The 22,333-nt window shown below is 46.8% G+C and overlaps 1 protein-coding gene and 1 long non-coding RNA gene across 8 annotated transcripts; one reads left to right on the plus strand and one right to left on the minus strand.

The window, feature by feature from the left end:
• Nucleotides 1–410: 410 nt before the first annotated feature.
• On the minus strand, nucleotides 411–12,098 carry LOC141563793 (uncharacterized). Its single transcript, XR_012488513.1, has 2 exons — nucleotides 11,970–12,098; nucleotides 411–3,182 (listed from the first exon to the last, which is right to left on the minus strand). It is a non-coding gene; the product is annotated as an uncharacterized LOC141563793 (long non-coding RNA).
• On the plus strand, nucleotides 11,977–22,258 carry TXLNA (taxilin alpha). 7 transcript variants are annotated; one of them, XM_074305337.1, is made up of 11 exons: nucleotides 11,977–12,083; nucleotides 12,831–13,065; nucleotides 13,633–13,971; nucleotides 14,537–14,628; nucleotides 15,801–15,971; nucleotides 16,211–16,405; nucleotides 17,068–17,187; nucleotides 17,709–17,783; nucleotides 17,869–17,961; nucleotides 18,499–18,594; nucleotides 18,942–22,258. In XM_074305337.1, the coding sequence occupies exons 2-11, from the start codon at nucleotides 12,849–12,851 to the stop codon at nucleotides 19,266–19,268; spliced, it is 1,725 nt and encodes a 574-aa protein (XP_074161438.1). In that variant the 5' UTR covers nucleotides 11,977–12,083; nucleotides 12,831–12,848; the 3' UTR covers nucleotides 19,269–22,258. The 7 variants fall into 7 exon arrangements, with proteins under 7 accessions (XP_074161438.1, XP_074161440.1, XP_074161434.1 ...); XM_074305339.1 differs by having other exon boundaries at nucleotides 12,063–12,083; nucleotides 12,836–13,065; XM_074305333.1 differs by lacking the exon at nucleotides 11,977–12,083 and adding an exon at nucleotides 12,094–12,235.
• The last annotated feature ends 75 nt before the right edge of the window (nucleotides 22,259–22,333 follow it).

Genomic DNA, 22,333 nt, shown 5'->3' on the forward strand with positions numbered 1-22,333 from the left:
CAGGGGGCTGCACAAGGCCATCCTCTGTATGAGGGAAGAGAAATGCATTGATCATAGTCTCCAAACCATTTGGGATTTCAATGCAACCTCTTCATTGTATAGAGAAGGAACCAGGCTCAGAGTAAGTTGTATTCTTGCCCAGTATCATATAGTGATTAAGTGAAAAAGCTAGACTTTGAACCCAGATTTCCTTGCTTCCAGCCTGGGTTACCTAAATTCTATACCTAATTAGTTTTTTGTTTGTTTTTTTTTCCGGTATAAATTAAGCAAAGGCTCTTAACATATTGGCCTTTTGTGTTGATTGTGGTAAGAGGTTATGTGCAGAGTATAACTAATAATTTTAGCAATTGGTGCAACCTGCAAGATACCCCTAGGCCCCCTTCATGATATGAAAGTAATAGAAGGAATACTTTCTTATTATTATTAAAGCTTTTTATTTTCAAAACATATGCATAGATGATTTTCAGGTTCGCCTTTGCAAAACCTTGTGTTCCAAATGTTTTTCCCTGTTACTGTATGTTAAACCTGTACAATTCTTCTATACACTTACACAACTATCATGCTGCACAAGAAAAAATCAGATCAAAAAGGAAAAAAATGAGAAAGAAAACAAAATGCAAGCAAACAACAACAAAAAGAGTGAAAATGGTATGTTGTGATCCATACTCAGTTCCCACAGTCCTCTCTCTGGGGGCAGATGGCTCTGATCACCAGACCATTGGAATTCACCTGAATCACCTCATTGTTGAGAAGAGCTGCGTCCATGAGAATTGTCATTGTATAATCCTATTATAGTACAAGGATTTCCTGGTTCTACTCACTTCACTCAGCATCAGTTGATGTAAGTCTCTCTAAGCCTCTGTATTCATCCTGCTGGTCATTTCTTACAGAACAGGAATATTCCATAACCTTCATATACCAAAATTTACCCAACCATTCTCCAACTGATGGACATCCATTCATCTTCCAGTTTCTAGCTACTATGAAAAGAGCTGCCACAAACATTTTGGCACATACAGGTCCCTTTCCGCTCTTTAGTATTTCTTTGGGATATAATCCTAATAACAGCAATGCTGGGTCAAAGGGTATGCACAGTTTGATAACTTTTTGAGCATAGTTCCAAACTGCTCTCCATAACAATTGGATGTATTCACAACTCCACCAACTATGCATCAGTGTCCCAATTTTCCCCCATCCCCTCCAACATTTGTCATCTTTTTCTGTCATCTCAGCCAATCTGACAGGTGTGTAGTGGTATATCAGAGTTGTCTTAATTTGCATTTCTCCGACCAATAGATTTGGAACACCTTTTCATATGACTTAGAAATAGTTTTAATTCATCTGAAAATTGTTCATATCCTTTGACCATTTATCAATAGAATGGCTTGAATTCTCATAAATTTGAGTCAATTTTCTATATCTTTTGGAAATGAGGCCTTTATCAGAACCTTTGCATATATAAAAAAAAAATTTCCCAGTTTATTTCTTCCCTTCTAATCTTGTTTGGTTTTGTTTGTACAAAAAACTTAATATAATCAAAATTATCCATTTTGTAACCCATAATGTGCTCCAGTTCTTTGGCCACAAATTCCTAAAGCATTCAGTTGAATGGGAAAGGGAATTAGTCACTGTAGTAACTTTATGCTGCTAGAGGGATATTTATTACATTTATTTTTTTTTTTGCACTCTTGAAGTTTTAGTAATCTTGGCAAAGTTCCACTTGCCCAATCTGAGGGTTGGAATCTCATCTCTGAAAAGAACAAAAGTATGTTCAATTTATGCCATTCTAGAAACTGATAGGATTCCAGTGCTGTGGCAAGAGCCTTCCCTGGGTTTGCAGTTAGCTTATTGTATGACACTTAGTATAATTCAGCTATCCCCCCTACCCAGTGGGGAGCACATTTTTTGGTCAAGTTAAAAAAAAAAATTGCACTATACAGGCTTAAAGCATCCTTCCAACTTACTCATTTTCTGCTTGACTCCAATTGATTTAACACAGAGCTTCTACCTTTTTCCATCCCCTTGGAGTATAGATGCATGAAAGATTGAAGTGTGGAGTCAGAATCCTGACCTCATGGAAAAATATCCCTGCAACTGGGGACAGGGCACTCTCTGGATCTGAGGGGAGCTTGTTTCAAACGGGCTTGTTTTAAGTCACAGTTCTATCATTGGCTGTGTCACCTTGGACAAGTCACTTCCACTCTCCCCTCCACCAGTTTTCATTTTCTCCCCTATAAAATGAGCATTGGGCTAGAGGAACTCATCTCTAGCAATCCAAAAATGTACGAGAGGTTTAGTGTCACTATGAGAAGCAAGCAGGAAACAGGTAATCAGGAAGCTACTGAGCATTTTATCATACATGGTGTTGTAAAAAAACACATCTGTATTTGAGCATGAGGGAATCTGAGTCTGAATTCCAGTTCTGTTACTAGTAGGGGGGTTTTTTTGGGTTGTTTTTTTTTTTTTTTTGAGCAAGTCATCCCCTTTGTCACCCACACAGTGAAGTGATTACAAGGTACCTAACCCCCGATCTTAAGGTCCTGGGTTTATTCACATGCTGGCAACTAGCCAGCTCTTCCCCTCTCTCCTTCATGTTCTTCAAAAGGGGTTTTTAGGGCTCAAATGATTTATTCCTTTGCAGTTGATTCCTGCTGCCTGCTCTTTTTAGGACATGGAAAAGGGCTGAACAACCTTAGGTACAAAAGGCTTTTTGGATCCTCTTGTTCCACTTCTGCACCAAGAAAAAAAAAGTATTATTTGGTTATTGTTTACGTATCGGTATCCACATAAGTCTGTAAGGTCATTTTTACCTTCATCTGTCTCAGAAATGCCTCTTCTCTCCATTCAGAGCCCCCACCTTCCTTCAATCTCTTATCACTTCTTGCTTCCTTAATTTTTTTCTTTTTTAGCCTTGACTGTTTTGATAGCCTTAATAGTCTTCTTGCCTCAAATCTCTTTTGATCCATTCTTCTCACAGCTGCCAGAGTGATTTTCCTAAAGGTACAAAATCGGCCTCCTGATACATTTTACTCCTCTGCATTCTCCAATCCAGCTTCCTCGAACTCCTTGGAGTTGCTTCCTCACAATGTTCTCCCTCTTATCTCCACGAGCTAGCACTGACTCTCTGCCCCATCTGGAATGCCCTTACTCTTGCTCAGGAAGACTTCATGGAAGAGGTAACCCTGGAGTTGGATTTTGAAGGAAGACAAGATTTTGAGAGATACAAATGAAAAGGGATGTTTTTATAATAGCTTTTAAATTTTTCATTTTTAAATAGCTTTTTTTATTTTCAAAATACGAGTTTCCAACATTCACCCTTGCAAAATCTTGTTCCTAATTTTTCTCCTCCCCTCTTTCTCTCCTTTTCCCCTAGATAGCAAATAATCCAATACGGGTTAAAAATGTGCATTTTGGAGCAACTAAGTGGCACAGTGGTTAAAGCACCAGCCTTGAAGTCAGGAGGACCTGAGTTCATATGTGACCTTGGGCACTTAACACTTCCTTGCTGTGTGACCTGGGCAAGTCACTTAACTCCAATTGCCTCAGGAAAAAAAAAAAAAGTGTATTCTATACATATCTCCACATTTTTCATATAGCTTTTTTTTAAATACATGTAAAGATTTCAACATTCACCTTTGCAAGACCTTGTGTTACAAATTTTTCTCCCTCTCCTTCCCCCTCCCTACTCCCTAAAACAGCAAGTAATCCAATATAGATTAAACATGTGCAATTCTTCCAAACATAATTGAGGAATTTTATTTTAGGAAGGGGGAGCAGTGGGAATTGGCTATGTGACAGTAAACCAGTTCCTTGAGCTGTCAATGCCCTGGGCAACTTTAGATGCCCATAGTTTGCAAGGGGAGGTGCTGATCTGCATTGGTAGAAGGCATTTACTCACCTGGAGTTCCATATGTCTCTGGAATCACTGGGCTAGTCCCTATCCTATGTGCTAGCCCTGTGCTAAGTAATGAAGCTACAAAAATGAGCAGGAGCTGACATCTGGCCATAGAGGCATAAAATACAGATATACAAAATTACTGAGAGGGTGGGGTACCCTGACAACTGGGAGAAATGGAAAAGGCCTTTTATTGAAAGAATTTGGAGAGCCAGCCACACCAACAAAATTTTAGGTCTTTGAAGTCACCACCATGTCTCATAGGCACTGGGTGAATGAATAACCACATCTACATCATGAGCTTTCATGCATCACATGAAGCACTGGTTAATACAAAGACAAAAATGAAAGGAAAAAACAAACAAAAAAAAAAACCTTCCCAAAAGCAGCCTAATATAGCACCTGGTGTAGAGTACTTGATAAATACTTGTTGGGTGGCCAAGAGAATGAGGGAGACAAGATAGAGGGAGCTAGAACTTAAAAGTGGAGTGGGAAGGGAGAGAAAACATTCTTGGTGACGTGGCCCAGAGTTAACAGTAGTGAAAGCCTCACTCCCATGGGAAGAGATAGAAGGGGGAACTACAGGATAGAACATAGACCTGAGTTGAAAATAAAGAGTTGAAATTAGGAAAAATAGAGTTGTGTGCAGTAGAGACTACCGAGATACTCCCTGGAGAAGTGAAATCTGTTCCTGTTGAGCCTATGGATCCTTTGCCTCCAGGCACAGTAGGCTTGACCATTTCACCTTCTGAGAGTGCCTACAAAACAGTGTCCATCCATACACTGATGTGGGAGACTGGAGAACGTGTATCTAATATCCCAGTCACTAACACAGGCAGACAACGTGTGATTTATCAACCAGGAGAAGTAGTAGCATCAGGCTTATTGTTACGGACCCCTAATAAGCAACCTCGTGATAGTCGCCTAGATTTTGACTCCAATGAACAAAATCCAGGAATATTTGGACAGCAGCTGTGACAGCTGACCGACCTATGCTTACTATTTATATAAACGGAATACCATTTGAAGGATTGGTAGACACGGGTGCAGATCGTACAGTTATTAGAGGTGCCAATTGGCCCGGTCACTGGCCAAAGATTAAAGCAGACACCTATATGTCTGGGGTGGGAGGATCAATAGCAGCAGAAGTTAGGGAAGGGATCTGCTGTGTCTACTCAAATCTTTCCGACAGATTCTTCTTCCTGTAGCGAACCGTTGTCTCCAGGCAGTTGCTGTTAACTCTTGTCCAGAGAAGTGACTTCCCTTCCTGCAGGGAGCCCTGTCAAGCCTGATGCAATGCAGAGTCTTCTCCTTGAATCTCCTCCAGCTCTTATCCTTCTCCATGTAGACTATGGGCGTGGGATAATGCAAGGGCTTCTGGGAAGAACCACCTCAGCCAATGAGCCTGCTCCTTCCATCAAGTCAACCTGAGTTCTCACCTTGTAAATTGTCCAACCTGAATTCTCACCTTGTCACTATCCAGACAACCCGAGTTCTCACCTAGTAATCCCAACACACATCCAGTCTTTCTAGCTATGTGACCATGGATAAGTGTAATGTTCTCTTCTCTAAAATATAATCGTTCTCTGGGAGCAGGTTTCTTGGGGAGCTTCTGGAGGCAGCCTTAGTTTCAGTTCAGTTCCAATAAATCACCAAATGCAGCCAGGAGTTAAAGTCCGGACACTTTATTGTGTGCGTCAAAATGTCAAAATCCTGAATCTTTTTCTGTGCCCAGTTAGCTTTCTTAGAGGCCTCTCTCCTTGATTCCCTAGAACTTTTGTCCAAATATCTCCAGCCAGCACAAATGTGGAAATGGGAATGAATCTTCACTCTGAATCTCCCAAGAAGTTTTCCCAAAGTCCTCCCTGGCCCTGAGAGCTTCTTGCTTATATGGTGCACATTGAGTATTCACCAATCATTACATCACTAAGAAACCATTATTTGTTGTAGGATTAAATCAATGCTAAACTAGATTTAACCATTGTCTCCTCAATTCCACTCAGTACCTTGTTTCAAGTTCTGGTCCATAACATCTCCTTGTAGGGTCAAATCAATCATACTGAATTAGATAATTGTCTCTATTCATTCCAGTGACTTAGTACCTTGTAAGAATCCTAACAGATAAGTCATTTAACCAATTTGCCTTATTTTTCTCAACTGTAAAATGAGGTCTATTGTTAGGATTACTGGGTGAGAACTCAGGTTTTCTGGACAATTACAAGGTGAGAACTCAGGTTGACTTGATAGAGGGGGCAAGCTCATTGGCTGGGGTGGTTCTTTCCAGAAGCCCTTGCATTATCCCACGCCCATTCTCTGGGAGAAGACAACGGTTCATTACAGGAAGAAGAATCTGTCTGAGAGATTTGAGTAGACACAGCAGATCTCTTCCCAGAGAGCGATCCAGCAGCTTCTGGAGAGGACAGCTCGCTACATTTGGCGTCCACACGTGGGGCAAGGACTTTTGCTTATCCTGACAAGAGGAGCTAGACCAGACCTTCGCAATTTGGCGCCCGAACAGGGACAGACACAGTCCTGATTCCAGTGGAAAAGCTTCTGATCTAGATCTCAGTCTCTCTGACCCAGAACCGTGAGTAACGAGGAAACTTTGTTAAAGATTAAGTGAGCGTGCTAATAGATAAATAAGGAACTTAACTTGTTAAGGGCTAAACCAGGAATCTCTTATAGTGAAATGGGGCAAACACCTTCTGTTCAAGGAAAATGTTTAGAGAGCATCATCAAGGTTATGAAAAGCCAAGGATTGATTATAATTTTAGAGGAGATTACTGAACTTTTAAGAACTGTGAAGGTTATATGTCCTTCTTTTTCTCTGGAAGAAGAATTGGATCCAGATGAATGGGAATTAGTAGGAAAGCAATTAGGTGAACACTACAATTCCAGGCCAAACTCAATTTCCAAAGATACAATTCATATATACAATGTAATCCAATTGGCTTTAAAAAATGTTATTCTAAAGGAAGAGATGAAGGAGCAAAATGGGGAGGTGTCAACTAAACTAGGTGAAAAGGAGGAATCAGATAACAATGAAGTTAAGTACAATTCTGAGCAACAGCAACAGGAGCACCTCCCATCTCCTCCCTCAATTAACCCTTCATGGGTGGAGCAAGAAGGAGGAGAGGAAGAGGCAGAAACACAAACAGAATTGCCTGTGAAGCAGCCTAAGCCTATGACAAGATTAGAAAAAGCATTGGTTAAAGCTAAGAGAGAAGGACAGGATATAAGTGATTTTATACATGCATATCCTGTGATTGAAAATATTGATTCTGTAGGTCATAAAATGAGAAGATATGCACCTTTAGATTTGAATAAAATTAAAGATTTGAAAAAAGGTTGTACCCTTTATGGGGCTACATCAGCTTATGTTAAAATGTTACTAGATGGTTTGTCTTATGAAGTCCTAACCCCAAATGATTGGAAATCCATAGCAAGGATATGCCTGGAACCTGGAGAAAATTTATTATGGCTTTCGGAATTTCATGAATTATGTAAAATTCAAGTCAGATGCAATTTGGAAATAGGAGTTAACACACAATTCACTTTTGAGCACTTGGCTGGTGAAGGTCGGTATGGAGAGAATTCAGAACAGACTGATTATACCATGACAATATATGAACAAATTGCTAAGGCTGCAATAAAAGCTTGGGGTGTCCTTCCTGGACAGAAAGATCGTGGAGAGGCTTTCACTAAAATACAGCAAGGTCCCAATGAACCTTTTGCAGATTTTGTGGGACGTTTGCAAACTGCTGTCAAAAGAACTATTGGAGAAAATGCAGCTACAGAAATAATGACCAGACATCTGGCTAAGGAAAATGCCAATGAGATTTGCAGAAGAATTATATGGGGATTAGACAAAGATGCTCCTTTAGAGGAGATCATAAGACGCTGTGCTACAGTGGGAACAAATGCTTTTTACAGCCGGACAATGATGAATGTGGAAAGACAGGGTCCCTCCTGGCAAGGGCCTTCTAGAGAAAATCGGCGATGTTTTCAATGTGGAAAAATAGGGCATCTAAGAGCTCAGTGTAGATATGGAGATACAGTGAGAAGACAGGGTGAAAGAAGACCTAAAACCCCATGTCCAAAATGCAACAGAGGACTCCATTGGGCATCAGAGTGTAGAATAATTCAGGGAAATGGGATGAGGGGTCCAGGTCCAGGGCCCCTGGCAAAAAAGACTTGGGGCATGATGGCAGCTGATGTTACACCCAAAGAACCTTTAGAAGGCCAGGACTCTGATTTAATCAATCAGCAGAGAAGCAATCACATGGCAGAAAGGGATTACCTGATAAGTCAGTCAAAAGGCAATCAGATTGCAAAAATGGATTACACTTGGGGAGAATACAGGCCTTTTAAACCAACAGGGCTGTGCCCAGTGCAAACAACTCCAATGTAATTGTCAGATGATGAGAAGAGATTTAGAAAGTGGTAAATAGAAGAAAATTAGGTAGGTTAACTGCCTGGGAGAGAGGGTTTGCTTGTATTTTAACAGACAGAAGAAAACAGATGAAGAAGGAAATAGATGGGTGGCAACAAGCACCTGGAGAGAGATAGAAAAAGAGAAAGACCTCAAAATAAAGGAGAAGATCTAAGAAACATCTTACACCGAAAGAGCATGGCTAATAAAAAGACTGTTAAAGAACTTTAAAACCAGCAGGAATCATTGGACTTCCTCACACAAGATGAGACTAATGGACAATGGACTTATGGACATTTATAAATTTTCAATTTATGATTATTTGATTATGTTATTTGTCATATACTTCTAGCATGTATTATGTTACTATGTTACTATATGCTTATGTAATTTATGTAATTATCTGTAATACTTCCCATATTGATGGATTTATGTTTCAAGGTCATGACTGTCCTATGTTCTAAATCAAAAGAAAGGGGGAGATGTTAGGATTACTGGGTGAGAACTCAGGTTTTCTGGACAATTACAAGGTGAGAACTCAGGTTGACTTGATAGAGGGGGCAAGCTCATTGGCTGGGGTGGTTCTTCCCAGAAGCCCTTGCATTATCCCACGCCCATTCTCTGGGAGAATAAAAGAGAGGACTCTCAGAGAAAGAAGAAGACTCTCTGCATTACATCAGGCCTGACGGGGCTCTCTGCAGGAAGGGAAGTCACTTCTAAGGACAAGAGTTAACAGCAACTGCCTGGAGACAACGGTTCATTACAGGAAGAAGAATCTGTCTGAGAGATTGTAGTAGACACAGCAGATCTCTTCCCAGAGAGTGATCTGGCAGCTTCTGGAGACGACAGCTCACTACAGTCTATAACATCTACCTAGAAGACTTTTGTGAAAATCAAATGAAATATTTGTAAAGTGTTTACCACAGTGCCTAACACATAAGAGCACTAATTCAGTATTGAGGGTTTGCTACCTCCAAACATGAACTTCTTTATTAACAAGAATGACTGGGAGAACTGGAAATCAATCTGGTAGAAATTAGATTTGGACCAACTTATTACACCATATAACAATAAATTCAAAGTAGATTATATTATTAGCTCTTTGAGAGTAGTAATTGTTTTTACTTTTATGTCCCCAGAACTTAGCACAGTAATGGGTATGTAGCAAATACTTAATAATACTGTTGACTTGACAGCAATCTTCTTTTTCTTTACTACCATAGAACAACGTATGAATTAGGACAAGGATTATCGTGTCTTGTTTGCAAAACAAGCTATAAAGATGTACAAAAATATTTATTCTTGAAATGGCAAGAAACTGGAACCTGAAAAGTTAGATGCCCATTCATTGGGAAATGGCTGGACAAGTGATGGCATAGTAATACAATAATAGATAACTATTGCATTTTGCTGTAAGAAATCATGAAGGGAATGATTTTAGAAAAAAACAAAATTTATGAAATGATACACAGTAAAGTGAACAGCACCGGGAAAACAAATTATACAATATTTAATAGTATTGTAAAGTTAAACAGTTTTGCAAACCTTAGGTACTCTAATCAGCATAATGACTCTCTATGATTTCAGAGGAAGAATAATGAAAAAGACTACCCACTTCCTGAAAAAAAAAAAAAAAAGAGACTTAAGGTGCAGAGAGATGATTTTCTTTTAGACATTGCCAGATGCAGAAATGTGCTTTGCTTGAGGTTTTGTTTTTCTTTCATTTTTTTCCCTTTCATTCTTAATGTGGGGAGAGATGGGAGAAAGGGAAAACAGATTTTTGCTGAAAAAAAGTAATTTTTAAAATGTACATGATGCAAACCCAAAAATTATCAGAATGGACTTTAAAATAAAATAGCCATCTACAATTAGTGTCTTCACTACTTTATTCCTTAATACCTACCATATGGCTTCTAATCACCCAAACTGCTGTTTCCAAATTGCCAAGTCTAATGACTTCTGAACCCTCATTCTTGACTTCTCTGATACATCCTCTCCTTGGCACTCTTGCTACTGGTCTCTGCCAGTCATTGACCTACCCCTCTAACTACTCCTTCTAAATAAAAAAAAAGAAATTTGCTAATTTCTTGTCAATGTCACGCCCACACTACAAGTCCTGAGCTCTTTTTTTCCCTAATCTCCTCCGCCCCATGTCAGTTACCTCCATGCATTTAAGCCTTGTCTCTCCTGCACAGTTTTACAGCAGAGCCTCCGAGCGCCCCGAGCTGGGCCTGGCAGCCTGCTCCTGGTGCGGCCTCGGCACTCCTCCTCTGCCCAGCCCAGGCTGCGGCGGGCCTTCTCTCCCCACTGGCTTCTCCTTCACCGCCTCAAGGTTTTAATAGATTTTTAATAAAGTCTGTGTCTATGCTATGGCTCCAAAAAATAATTTGTCTTCTAGGAATTTCGAGAGGTTCCTCCAGCCCAGTCAGTCTACACTTGCGCCCCCCTCACTACACTTCTCTGTGTCTCAGCGGCCAGTCTCGGTGCCCGTCACCCCGCACATCCGGCCCCTTGCCAACTCTCGCGGCCCCCCCCAAGTGGTGCCGTTTCCAGGCAGCCCCCAGCCTCCGTGAGCTTTGTTCTCCCCTCCCCCAGCTTCTTGGCTCTCCATCCTCCCCCACAGCAGTCACCAGGACTTGTCCCATGTCGCCCTCCAGGTCCAGGGGCTCCCGGTGCCGCCTTTCATCAGCCCTGCCCCCATAAATCTCCTAGGGCGTTGTCTTCCCCCTTGTGAAGGCCGGTGTCCCCTGGCCTAGAGTTTGTTCCCACCTCGGAATCTCTGGCCTCCCTGAGGCTACTGCTGACCCTCCAGTTCCCAAAGCCTCCCGAGGAATAAAATTCCCCGCGTGGGTGCGCATGCACGTGAAGGTGGCTGGGCTAGCGTCTCCTCTCTAGGAGGGAGGGAAGCCCCTTGGCACGGGGTGGGGTGGGGGTGGGGGCTCTGTTTTATTAGTGGGAGCCATATTGTTGGCCGCTGGGTGGCAGGCTAGAGATCGGAAGATCGGAGTTCAAATTCAGCCCCAGATGCTTGCTAGCTGCGGGACTCTCGGAAGGCGCTTAGCCAGTTTCCTCAGTTGTAAAATGAGAGTGATACAGCAGCACCCATCTTCCAGCGTGGCTGTGCTTTGCACAGTGCCGAGCATATAATAGGTGCTTAATAAGTGCTTGTTTACTTCCAAGTTGTCAGGGTCAAAAATAGGGTAAGGATCTTTTGGGTATTATTGAATGCTAAAGGGTTAAATTTTTTTTTTTAATAAACTTTGTCTCGTTTTACTTAACTGACATTTTATAGATACAAGTGAAGCCTATCGGGCAGGGCTTAACCGTCCGTGTCTTCATGCTCTCTCATAATTCAAACCCCTTGAGGGAAAGTGTTTCGTTTTTGCCTTTCAGGACCTGGCACGGTGCTTGTCACACAGCCGGCGCTTAATAGATGCTAGTAGGTCTACAGCTTAGATCATACGGTTTATAGGGACTTATTTGCTCCCACAGTGAGAGCAAAAACACTCAGCCCCGCTGCACCCTGGGATTGGTTCTCAATCCTCACCGAGAAGCATGTCGGGACATGTAGTCTCCATCGCTTCCCTCCTCCCACCTCATTCGTGACCAGCTTCCCCTCGGCTGAAGTAACCACCAACTCACCATTCCCGACAGGCCTAGCGAGGCCTCTGGCCTTTGATTGGCTAGGACTGCGGAGGGGGCGGGCGTTTCCATCAGCAGCCGTTGCTCGACGTTTCCGGTGTGAGGCCTGAGCCGGTATCCCTACGCTGCGAGTCTTGTTTGGGGGAGGGGGGGAGGGAATCGGCATTAGAGAAAGAAGGGAGATCGGCTGAGGCGGCGGTGGGAGAAGAGAGCGGGGACACGGCGGGATCGCAGCCTGTGTGACTCAGGCCCGGGAGGGGCGCGCGGTATGGAGCGCGTGAACGCGGGAAGAGGAGGGGGAGATATCGGGCCTTGGCTGGAGAAAAGGGGAGCCATGAGCGAGGGCGCTTAGCGCGCTTGCGCGCGAGCATGCCGAGGGCGCGAGGCCGTGCGGGGCGGAGCCCACGTGGGATGTGGGGCTGGGGTCTCCCGGAGTTGTGCCCCTCCCCCGACCGCCCTGGAAGGCGGGGACTGAGCGTGCCTGAGCTACGTGCGGGGGGTGGGGGGGGAGGGGAAACCCCAGGACTGTTCGGACCTCCTAGTTGGGAACTAGGCCCAGGCTACAGGGCAGGAGGATACGTCCGGCCCTCAGCCTCGACCGATCCCGCCGACCTGCCGGCTTAGGCCGTCCGAGCACGCTGGGGCCGCGTCACCGGCTGCTCGCGCCCCCCCCCCCTCCGCCCGCGGGCAGGCCCGATTCTGGAAGCATCCCTCCCGGAGTCGGCTTGGAGCTCCCGGAGGTGCTTCCGGGCTGGGGGAAGTTTGGCTTCAGAAGTTGGGCGCTGAGCCGGGGGCCGGGGGCATCGCTGGCCGGACCCGGGGCCTGGCGCCCTAAGCCGGCTGTGTTTGTGTTTTTGGAAGGCTAGGTCCGACTCCGCGATGAAGAATCGGGACAAAGAGGGGGCCGCTGCGAAGCTGCCGGCCAGCCCTGCCAAAGGCAAAGCCCGGGCGGGGCCTCAGGAAGCGGGGGCAGCCCCCGCCCCGAAGCCGGACGGGGCCCCGGAGCCCAGGAGTCAGGGGGCATCCCGGTCCCCCGCCCCCAAGGCGGACGGGCCTGCCGAAGGGTCCAAGAGCCAGGCCCAGGACAAGAGTGACGGTATGGCCCCGGCTGCCGCGCCCCCTCCTCATAGCGGAGCCTCGCATCCTCTCCCTCATTCTGTGGAAAAACGCTTTGTTATTTTCCTCACGTGGAGACCCAGGCTTAGAGAGGTGCGACCTGCTGGGGCCGCAGCGCCTGTGTCTGTATCCCAGCTTGGCGCGAGACCGTCTGCAGTGCTTGTTATTAACCTGTGTCTCCTCTTCGCTGCAGCGGCGGGTGCCCTTAGTCTGGACTGGGGGGGGTTAGGCGATGTGAGAAGTGCCGCTCCGGCAAGTGGACTTCTCCAAAGCCTGAGGAACTTCCTTAAGTTTCCCTGTTGCTTTTGTGCCAGTTTGGGAGAATATGTCAGCAAAGGCCCACATCGTTCATAGACAGTTTAGTGAATCAGAAAGAAAATTGTGATCTGGCAGTTCCCGTTCTGTGACAGCGGTTTAGGCACAGCTGCCCTCAGCCTCAGTGCTTTCCTCTATAGAAGTAGGAAGATTCCAGGGCTGTTTCGAGGAGGCTTTCACAAACCTTAAAGGGAGCGCTTGGATTCACTTTCTGCCCTGTCTTTCTTTACAGGGGGGCAAACCAAGAATCCTCAGGCAGGGCCAGTCTGTGATGTCTCCGAGGAGCTGAGTCGGCAGTTGGAAGACATACTGAATACCTACTGTGTTGATAGTAGTCAGGAGGGACCAGGTGATGACGGGGCCCAGAATGAGCACACCGAGCCAGATGAGGGGGAGAAGAATAGGAATTACTCCGCCCGGAATGGAGAACCAGAGCCAGGGACCCCCGTGGTCAATGGAGTGAAGGAAACAACCAAGGGAGATCCAGGTGTGGAAGAGATCCGGGCAAATGAGGAGAGTGGAGATCGGGACCAGAAGCGGGCCCAGGAAAAAAAGAAGGCCAAAGGCCTGGGTAAGAGCCTGAAGCCCCTGAGCCTTAAGGTTTCACATCCCCTCCCCCACCTCTATAGTGCAAGTTCCTTGAGGGCAGAGACTTTTGTCTCTTCCCAACTTTGTAACTACAAATAACCTGTTTGATTGAATTTGGCTTTTAGAGATAAGAGAATTTGGAGATCCTGGGCAAGTCCAGCCTCAATTGCCTGCCCCAGAAGGAGAATTTGGCATAAATGTCACTTGTGGCCTGCCTGATTTAGAGGCTCAAAGTGACAGTAGTTTAATGTATGTAGAATTGGGGTACAGACTCCAGATGACTCAGATTAGTGGGGATTTTTCTTTGTCCATCTTTTCCTGCCACTTATTTTCTCTTTAAAGAGAAAAAATCTACAGGTCCCAGGAAATCGAACTACTGAGTTTGCTGATGTGTCAGATCAATGAGGGAAATAGTTGAGAAGGAGAAAGAAGGCAGCCTGAGCTGCCCTTCCCCCCTTCATCTACGTGGCAAATCTTGGGTCTGAAGAGTGTGGATCTGGGGCTTTGTCTCTTATGAGGAAGATTTACCTGGTGTCACTGCTTTCCAGGGAAGGAGATCACTTTGCTGATGCAAACGCTGAACACCCTTAGCACCCCAGAAGAGAAGTTGGCTGCATTATGCAAGAAATATGCTGAGCTGGTCAGTTCTGGGCCCTCCTTTTGTGTTCTTAAGGGTTGTAGAATGTGAGTGAGCTCCTGGTTGGTGTGGGCCTGAACTGAAGGAAACATGGTTGACAACATACTAGCTTGGGGGCTAAACCAGGTGATGGAGCATAAAGGTCTCTTGTTAGTCCCTCTTTGGTTCCTTGATGAAAGACATGGAGAGTGGGGGTTGGGACTAGTGGGCAATCCTCCTAGATATATTCCCTGGGATCTCTGAGAAAAGAGAAACATTCTTAGAAGAACTGGCTATAGAATAAATTTCCATTCAGAAAATATCCCTCAATTTTGGGAGCGGTAAACTTGACTGTGCCTGGCAGTGAACCTCCAGCCTAGGTGATGTTCCATCTACAATGACTGGGGGCAATAGCTTGTCAGTTAACATGGAAGTCTGGCCAGGGACTTTGATTTGGATACTCTGCCAGAACCATTCCCTGTTTCCGCTGCCTTGGGAAATAAGTGGGGGGCAGTTACTGTTCAGGAGCTGAAAAGGCAGGCTCAAAGAGTTCAGTAAGGCACTCAAGGTCATAGAAAGATGGGCCTGGCTCCCAGGGCTGTAACACTCTGTTCCTTCTTTCAACATGACCTGGAACTTTGAATATGAGAAATATTTGTTCTCAGCTTCTTTGGCTACTTTGTTATGGGAGAAATGAGAGCTGGCAAGGGAGGTCAGGTACCCTCACCCCTGGAGGGGGATGACCTGACAGTAATGGACGTTGCCTGGGGCAGTACCCCCTGCCTTACACGTGATGGCATTGTTCTAAGTGCCCAGTTCTTTTCTGAGTCTGAGGCAGCCTCATGGGGCACTAATCCTGTTATTGAGGGCTCAAAGCACTTTCTCTCCTGTAAGGACTGTAAGATATTTTGTGTTAACCCCATTTTACAGGTGACAAACTGATATTCCAAAAGTTCAGTGACTCACCCAATCTTTCAATTTGTAAATTTTAGAATGAGGGGAGAAAGGGAGAAAATGGAGAGAGGCTGGATTGGGTAGCAGTAGAGAAGGATTAAAAGGTCTGGCTGCTTTGGTCCCTGACCATCTGCTTAGGAGCAGGGACACGCAGGCCAGTCTCCCTAAAAGATTCACTTTGTCTGCTAGAGACAGTGAGCACCACAATTGCTTCTGTGACTTGTGTCCCCTTGTTCTTATAGCTGGAGGAACACCGCAATTCCCAAAAACAGATGAAAGTCCTGCAGAAGAAGCAGAGTCAGCTGGTACAAGAGAAAGAGCACCTAAGGAGTGAGCATAGTCGGGCTGTACTGGCCCGCAGTAAGCTGGAAAGCTTGTGTCGGGAGCTTCAGAGGCACAACCGGACCCTCAAGGTGAGCCTGGTGCCTGGGACAGGGCCGGCCCCAGCCAATGGAGGCTGGGAGAAGGTGCTTCTTTCCTCCAAAGGACAAGCACAGATTTTCGCCAGCTGTCCTTCAGAGGCCAGGCCCCCTGCTACTCCCAGAGGGAGGTCACCAACATACACACCTGTCCCTCTGTTCCCAGCTAGCCTGGGGGCCCTTCCCTCCAGTCTGGTGGGCTCCTTACCTGTGTCCTTCCACCTGCTCTACAGGAAGAAGGTGTCCAGCGAGCACGAGAGGAAGAAGAAAAGAGGAAGGAGGTGACCTCCCACTTCCAGGTGACCCTGAATGATATTCAGCTGCAAATGGAACAGCATAATGAGCGTAACTCAAAGCTGCGTCAGGAGAACATGGAGCTGGCTGAGCGGCTGAAGAAGCTCATTGAGCAGTACGAGCTGCGGGAAGAGGTGTGGCTTCTGGGCCCAAGCCCAGCTACCTCTCATGCTTGGGGTGACAGTAGTGGGTTGTCCCTGACACCAACATAGTTTTGGGCAGTGACAGAGGTCCCAGGCTACCCTTCCTAGAGGGAGCCTCTGGGCACTGTTCCAGCTTGAGTATGGTGGGGCGCTTAGTTGGAGGACACAGGTTGCTGTTTCTGGGTATAATAATGTCCCCACCTACAATTTCCTAACAAGTAAAGTAGCCATGGCATATTGTGTACAAAGGACTTTACTTCAGGCCCATACTGGGCAGTGGTGGGGATAGGGAGCCTCCAGTTGTTATTTCACCCATTTTACAGACACAAAAATTGAACTCAGAAAGGTTGGGTGGTTTGCCCTGTAGCAGAAATAGGATTTGAATTCAGGCATCTAGCTTTGAGTCTCCTATCCCAAGATACTTTATGGTATGGTGAAACCTGAGGAGCCTTCTCTAACCTGAGGAGGAGCCTTGAAGGCAGGTTCTCATAGGGAGAGCCCTGGAGGGAGAAGGGGTAGTGTTACTTGATCTTGAGTGACTGACCACTTCTCCAGGACTGGTCTGGGTCTGTGTCATTTGCGGCACTCACTGCCCAATCGTCTGGGCACCAGCTCATGCCCCCTCTCCTCATGACCTGGGCTTCTCTTGGCAGCATATTGACAAGGTCTTCAAACACAAGGATCTGCAGCAGCAGCTGGTAGATGCCAAGCTCTTGCAGGCCCAGGAGATGCTGAAGGAGGCAGAGGACAGGCACCAGCGAGAGAAGGATTTTGTAAGTGCCCCCCAACAATCAGGCTCCCTCAGTCATCCGAGGTGGATACAGGACTGGAGATGGGCATCCCGTGAGCCGTTGGTCCTGAATGTAGTTAGGGAACATGGATGTTAAAAATTAAAATCACCAAACCTTAGCTATGCCTTTTGGGGCTCAGCCTGTGAGGGTTGAGAGAGGTCAGAAAGGCTGCAGGGAGAGCTCTGAGGCCACAGAGAGGCCTGGCAGGGACTGGGGGCTGGACTTGGAGTCCAAACCTGTGTTCAGGCATTAACTTTTACCTTTTGCCTTCCCTGGATCACAGTTTCCTCATCTGTGTTAGAGATGAGGTGACACCAGGTTCGCAAAGAAGGTTAGTATGGCAGTCTGAGACAGGGAGGTTGGTGTTGTCTCTGCAAGACCTTGGTTAAGATGGGCACTTTGCCCAGTGTGAAGAAAGCTATTGTCTTCAGTGGCGGCAAAGGTCCGTTCTGTACCGCCCTCACTCTGAGCATGCGGTCCTGACTCTAGTATTTTTGGAACAGCTCCTCAAGGAAGCTGTGGAGTCTCAGCGCGTGTGTGAGCTGATGAAGCAGCAGGAGGCTCACCTAAAGCAGCAGGTAAGACCCGTGGGAGGCAGCGCCTCTGGTGGGAGGCGACAGGTGGGCAGGCGGCAGGCTCTGATGCCCAAACTCACCTTCACAGCTTGCACTGTACACAGAGAAGTTTGAGGAGTTCCAGAACACACTGTCCAAGAGCAGCGAGGTGTTCACAACATTTAAGCAAGAAATGGAAAAGGTAATAATGGCTTTGGCCTAACCCAGGCCCCTCAAGTACAGCTCTTGTTCATTAATTGTACACCTTTCCACTGCCATGTTTCTGTCCATCTGGAGTATGGAAAGGTTTACAGTCTCTCATAGGGCTATTGGGGGACACAATAGGGACTGTGGAGTTTTTCTTCTTGGCATGGAGCCAGGGACAGCTTGGGGACGCTACTTTGGGAAATTCCATTTTCCTAGTTTTGTCAGACCTTTTTTTTTTTTTTTTAACGTTCTAGTTAGGGTGAATATTATCCAATTCTTCCCAATAAGATAAAGTAATTATGTGGACAAACTCTAACAAGCTTTGGGGAAAGACACGAGGTCTCTTGCTGTGTTGTTCACTAGTGGTAGATGTGTAGGCCTAGGAAAGCCTGGGGTTGGTGACTAATTAGCCTCACTCCCTCCCTGGCCTTGGGGTATTGACCTGATCCCCACATTATCCCATCCCTCTCCTAGATCCCTCTCTTGCTTTCATGGACACAGTAACAGTTCCGTTTTATTCCTCACATGACAGATGACCAAAAAGATCAAGAAGCTGGAGAAAGAGACCACCATGTACCGATCCCGGTGGGAAAGCAGCAATAAGGCACTGCTGGAGATGGCCGAGGAGGTGTGTGAGGGTTCAGGCCACTCCCAGGCTGGAGAGAGGAAGGGAGGGAAGTCCTTCAGCAGGGAAAATGCTTCTCAGGGCAGCATATGAAGAGAATGAGGAAGGAAAGAAAGATACTAGGAAACTCTAGAGGACATGGTGTGAAATGCATCATTTGGGGGTTTGGGGTGGGGCATAACCTCAGGGTTGATATCCCCTCTAGGTGGTGGATCAAGCTTCTTTTTCAAGACTAAGGAGGAACATGTCAGTGCAGTCCATGTGCTGGGAGCCAGCAGTGAGCCTTAGTCTGGGACACTGGCCTGGACCCTTCAGCTGCTGAGTTCTAAAAAAGGCATCTTTCCTTTCAGAAAACTCTTCGAGACAAGGAACTAGAGGGCCTGCAAGTGAAAATTCAGCGGCTTGAGAAGCTCTGCCGGGCCCTGCAGAGCGAACGCAACGACCTGAACAAGAAGGTGCAGGATCTGAGTGCCCACCCTCCGCCAGGCGAAGCAGACACCCCAGAATCCCCCAGAGGCCCTCGGAGGGACAGCGGTGCTGAGCCTTTGGTGGAGGGCCTAGGCCCGGAGGCCCCCCGGGCTCTGGGTCCCACAGAGGCTACCCCCCAGGGCCCAGAACTGAGCCCAAATGTTTCAGGCCAGATGGAGACTGGTGCAGCCACCCATTCTGCTGACTAGAGACCCTGGTGGAGGGAAGAACAGGGATGGCAGGAGGGGGCTGGTGAATGTTACAGGTCCCACTGCTGTGTCCCCTCTTGGCTTAGGGGCTGTGGGGAAGAGCTGGGGCCCATCAGGCATTTGACACTTTCCAATTTAGATTTTTGAAGACGATTTTTATATATATATGGCATATAAAAGTGTGTGCGGTACCCCATACTTTTATATACATACATGTATAAAACGAGTGCTCACTTTCCTGTGCTTTAATGCATGGGGAGAGACGTGTGACTACTCTGTGCTTTGGAGGGCTCAGCTGGGGGTGGCGCCTGTGACCTGCCCAATCATGGCAGTTTATGTGGCTAGTCGTCCCTCCTTCCCTTCCTCCCAGATTTGCAGTTCACCCCACTCCCAGCCCCCATGACCGTAATTCACTGGTGTCCCAGTGTATACACGCACAAGTACACATGTGCTCTTACATCTTGGTTGAGAGGATGGAGCTCTCCCATAGCACTGTCTTTGCCCCTCTTATTTGTGTTTTCCAGGGGGGAGAGGCAAGAGCGCGGAGCCCGTTCATTTAAAGACCCATCCAGTGGGAGTCTTGTGCTCAAACTAGACCATGCGTCCCAGTAGCCTTATGATTCACAGTTGCCTCTCCCTCCAGCACAAGCGGACTGAAAAGAGGTTGTCCAAAGAGGATGGTTTGAGGTTTGGGGTGGGGGTGGGGGTTGCACAGTAGTTTATTATTGAGGAGTTGATAAGGTTGGAGGAGGACTATTAATTAGCAATAGATTGTCTCCCTTCTGACTACAACAATCCCACTCCCAGCTTCGGGCCTATAACTGAGTCGGTGCAGTGGCTGCCTGTTCCTCGTGGAGAGAGATTGATGCTTCCCTTTCCTGTTGTCCAGGATGTTCTTGAATCACTACCAAGGGTTGTATAGAGCCTCAAGGGCTGCCTCTTGTCCCCATAACAGCTCAGCCCCAGGATCACAGCCCCCCTTCTCTCTCTCTTCCTCATTTCCATGGATTCCTCAGAATGATCCTCAGCCAGCACCTGGGATTGCTCCAGTGAAGCTTCTAGCCAGACTCTCACTCTGCCTTCCTTGACTGAGCAGGGGTCACAGGGCCTGCTGCTTGAAGGGTGGCCACCTGGACTTCCAGAGTCTGGGCCGAGAGCTCGGGCTCTGGATTAGCCTCTACACCAGCCAAGGACAGAAGAGCACAAGATTTCTCCCACGATTGGCTGGTTTCTGGAAAGGGCCAGAAATCTATAGCTTGGGAGCCATCTCCCATCTAATGAGCCTGGTGACAAGTTTTGCCTTTCCTTGTTTTGACCAGGTTGCCTGCTTACACTGTCAATCATGCCTACTGTGGTGTAGGCAAACCTGTGGGAGGAAATGATGCTCCAGGACCAGCCAAGCCCCAGCTGCCCTATCAGGGTTTCTCTGTGACTTCTCCAGCCCAGCCTTTTGCCTCAGGGGGACCAGAGTTACCACACAAACTGCAGGGTAGAGTAGACTAAGGGACAGGCTTGGAGGACCTTGGCCACCTTGATTTCTCCACATCCCTCCTCGCCTTTTTCCACATCACAGAGGCTGTCACACCAAGTCTCATTTGCAGACTAATCCTAAATCATGTTCTCATAGACCTTGTTTTCCAGCGTCATAGTCTTCCCTTCCCCTTGTGCTCTTTGATTTCTTTTGGATGGCTCTGGATTAGATTTCCTTCTCCAGGGGAGTCCTAGGCCTCAGAGACCAGAGTAGCATTAGTTGAAACTTTATATGTTATCCCGTGTCTTAGTAGGGCCAGCCTGAAGGTGTGGCATGGGACACTTGGGCTCTCAGGAGCTGGCAATGGGACGGGTGAATGGATACACGTTTGCCCTAGAAGGGATTTCTTGTGGACCCTGACTAGGCACTTGGTTTCATTTACATTTCAGACTAGGAAGCATTTTCCCACCTCTGGGGTCTGTTGCTTCTGTCCCTTTATTCCTTCTCAGTCTTCCAAGGTGCCCTTTCTTCCTCTGCCCTTTGCCTCTCTGAGTGCTAGCCCAGAGTTGCCTTCCAAGGCCACACAGGGCTTTCTGGGTAGTTAGTTTGGACTTCTCTCTGCATAAAAAGGGCATAGATGGCACTCATTGCCCAACTCACTTCAGCTACCTCTGAGCTGCTGTAGGCCTGGGGCTACAGAAGCAGCCTCTAGCCCACCACATTGGGTCCCTTTGCTGGGAAATGAGCTAATGAGTCCAGATGCTTCATCTTGCCACAGATTATAACTCCTTGGTTCAATAGTAAACCCTGTTCAAGGATTCAGTGCTGGATCTGCTTACCCAGGCAACAACAGTTAACCACACTAGGGCTTCATTCACCCTTCTTGGGCCCCCTTTTAATTAGCCTTTCTCCTACTAGTGACCAAATCTCAGAATTCACACTTGCTGCTGGTAGCTCTACAAAGCTATATTCCCTCCTTTTGGCTCTTAAAGTGGTTGCTTAGCCCTGGGCAGGAAAAGGGGTTTTGTTGCACAAGGACCCTAGGCAGGTCCCAGTGGACGAGTGATCCAAAAAGAGTACTGTATACCTGGCCCCCTCAGCCTTGGACCCAGAGAGCTCTGAAGCTGGTGGCTTTTGTTTCAGGGATTCAGCCCCATGCACATTCCACTTTGGCCTGTGGTTCTCGTCCCAAGAACTGGTCCAGCCCATTGGACCATGGCATTCTGGAGTTAATTGTCCATGGGTCATACTTGGGCATTTTCTGTATTGAGTAGCTTAGAATGGTTTGGTATGGGGCTGCAAGACACCCCCACCCAGCCAATGGTACAGCAGGGTAAACAGGGTTTGGGGGAGAAGAGTTAAGGGGTTGGCTTCCTGCCTGGTGGGCCCTCCAGGCAGCCTGACCTCATGGGGGTTGGAAGCTGTATGCTAACAGCTTTTTTTTTTTTCCCTTTTCACAACAGACGGGGTGATTTTGATGTATTTTTAACCACATTAAAGTCTGTTGCCTTAACTTAAATCCTGTCTGATGAGTTCTAGAGTGATTGATTCAGGGGCTGGCCCCCGGACTTCCTTGCACTTCTTTTCTATCTTA

Source organism: Sminthopsis crassicaudata, chromosome 3, assembly GCF_048593235.1.
Source record: "Sminthopsis crassicaudata isolate SCR6 chromosome 3, ASM4859323v1, whole genome shotgun sequence".
In the NCBI taxonomy this organism is placed as follows: Eukaryota; Metazoa; Chordata; class Mammalia; order Dasyuromorphia; family Dasyuridae; genus Sminthopsis; species Sminthopsis crassicaudata.

Coding starts and splice junctions, on each gene's coding strand:
- TXLNA (XM_074305337.1), top strand. CDS start 12,849: ATGAAGAATCGGGACAAAGAGGGGGCCGCTGCGAAGCTGCCGGCCAGC. Junction 17,784..17,868: donor AGGCTCACCTAAAGCAGCAG/GTAAGACCCGTG, acceptor TCACCTTCACAG/CTTGCACTGTACACAGAGAA. Junction 17,962..18,498: donor TTAAGCAAGAAATGGAAAAG/GTAATAATGGCT, acceptor CTCACATGACAG/ATGACCAAAAAGATCAAGAA.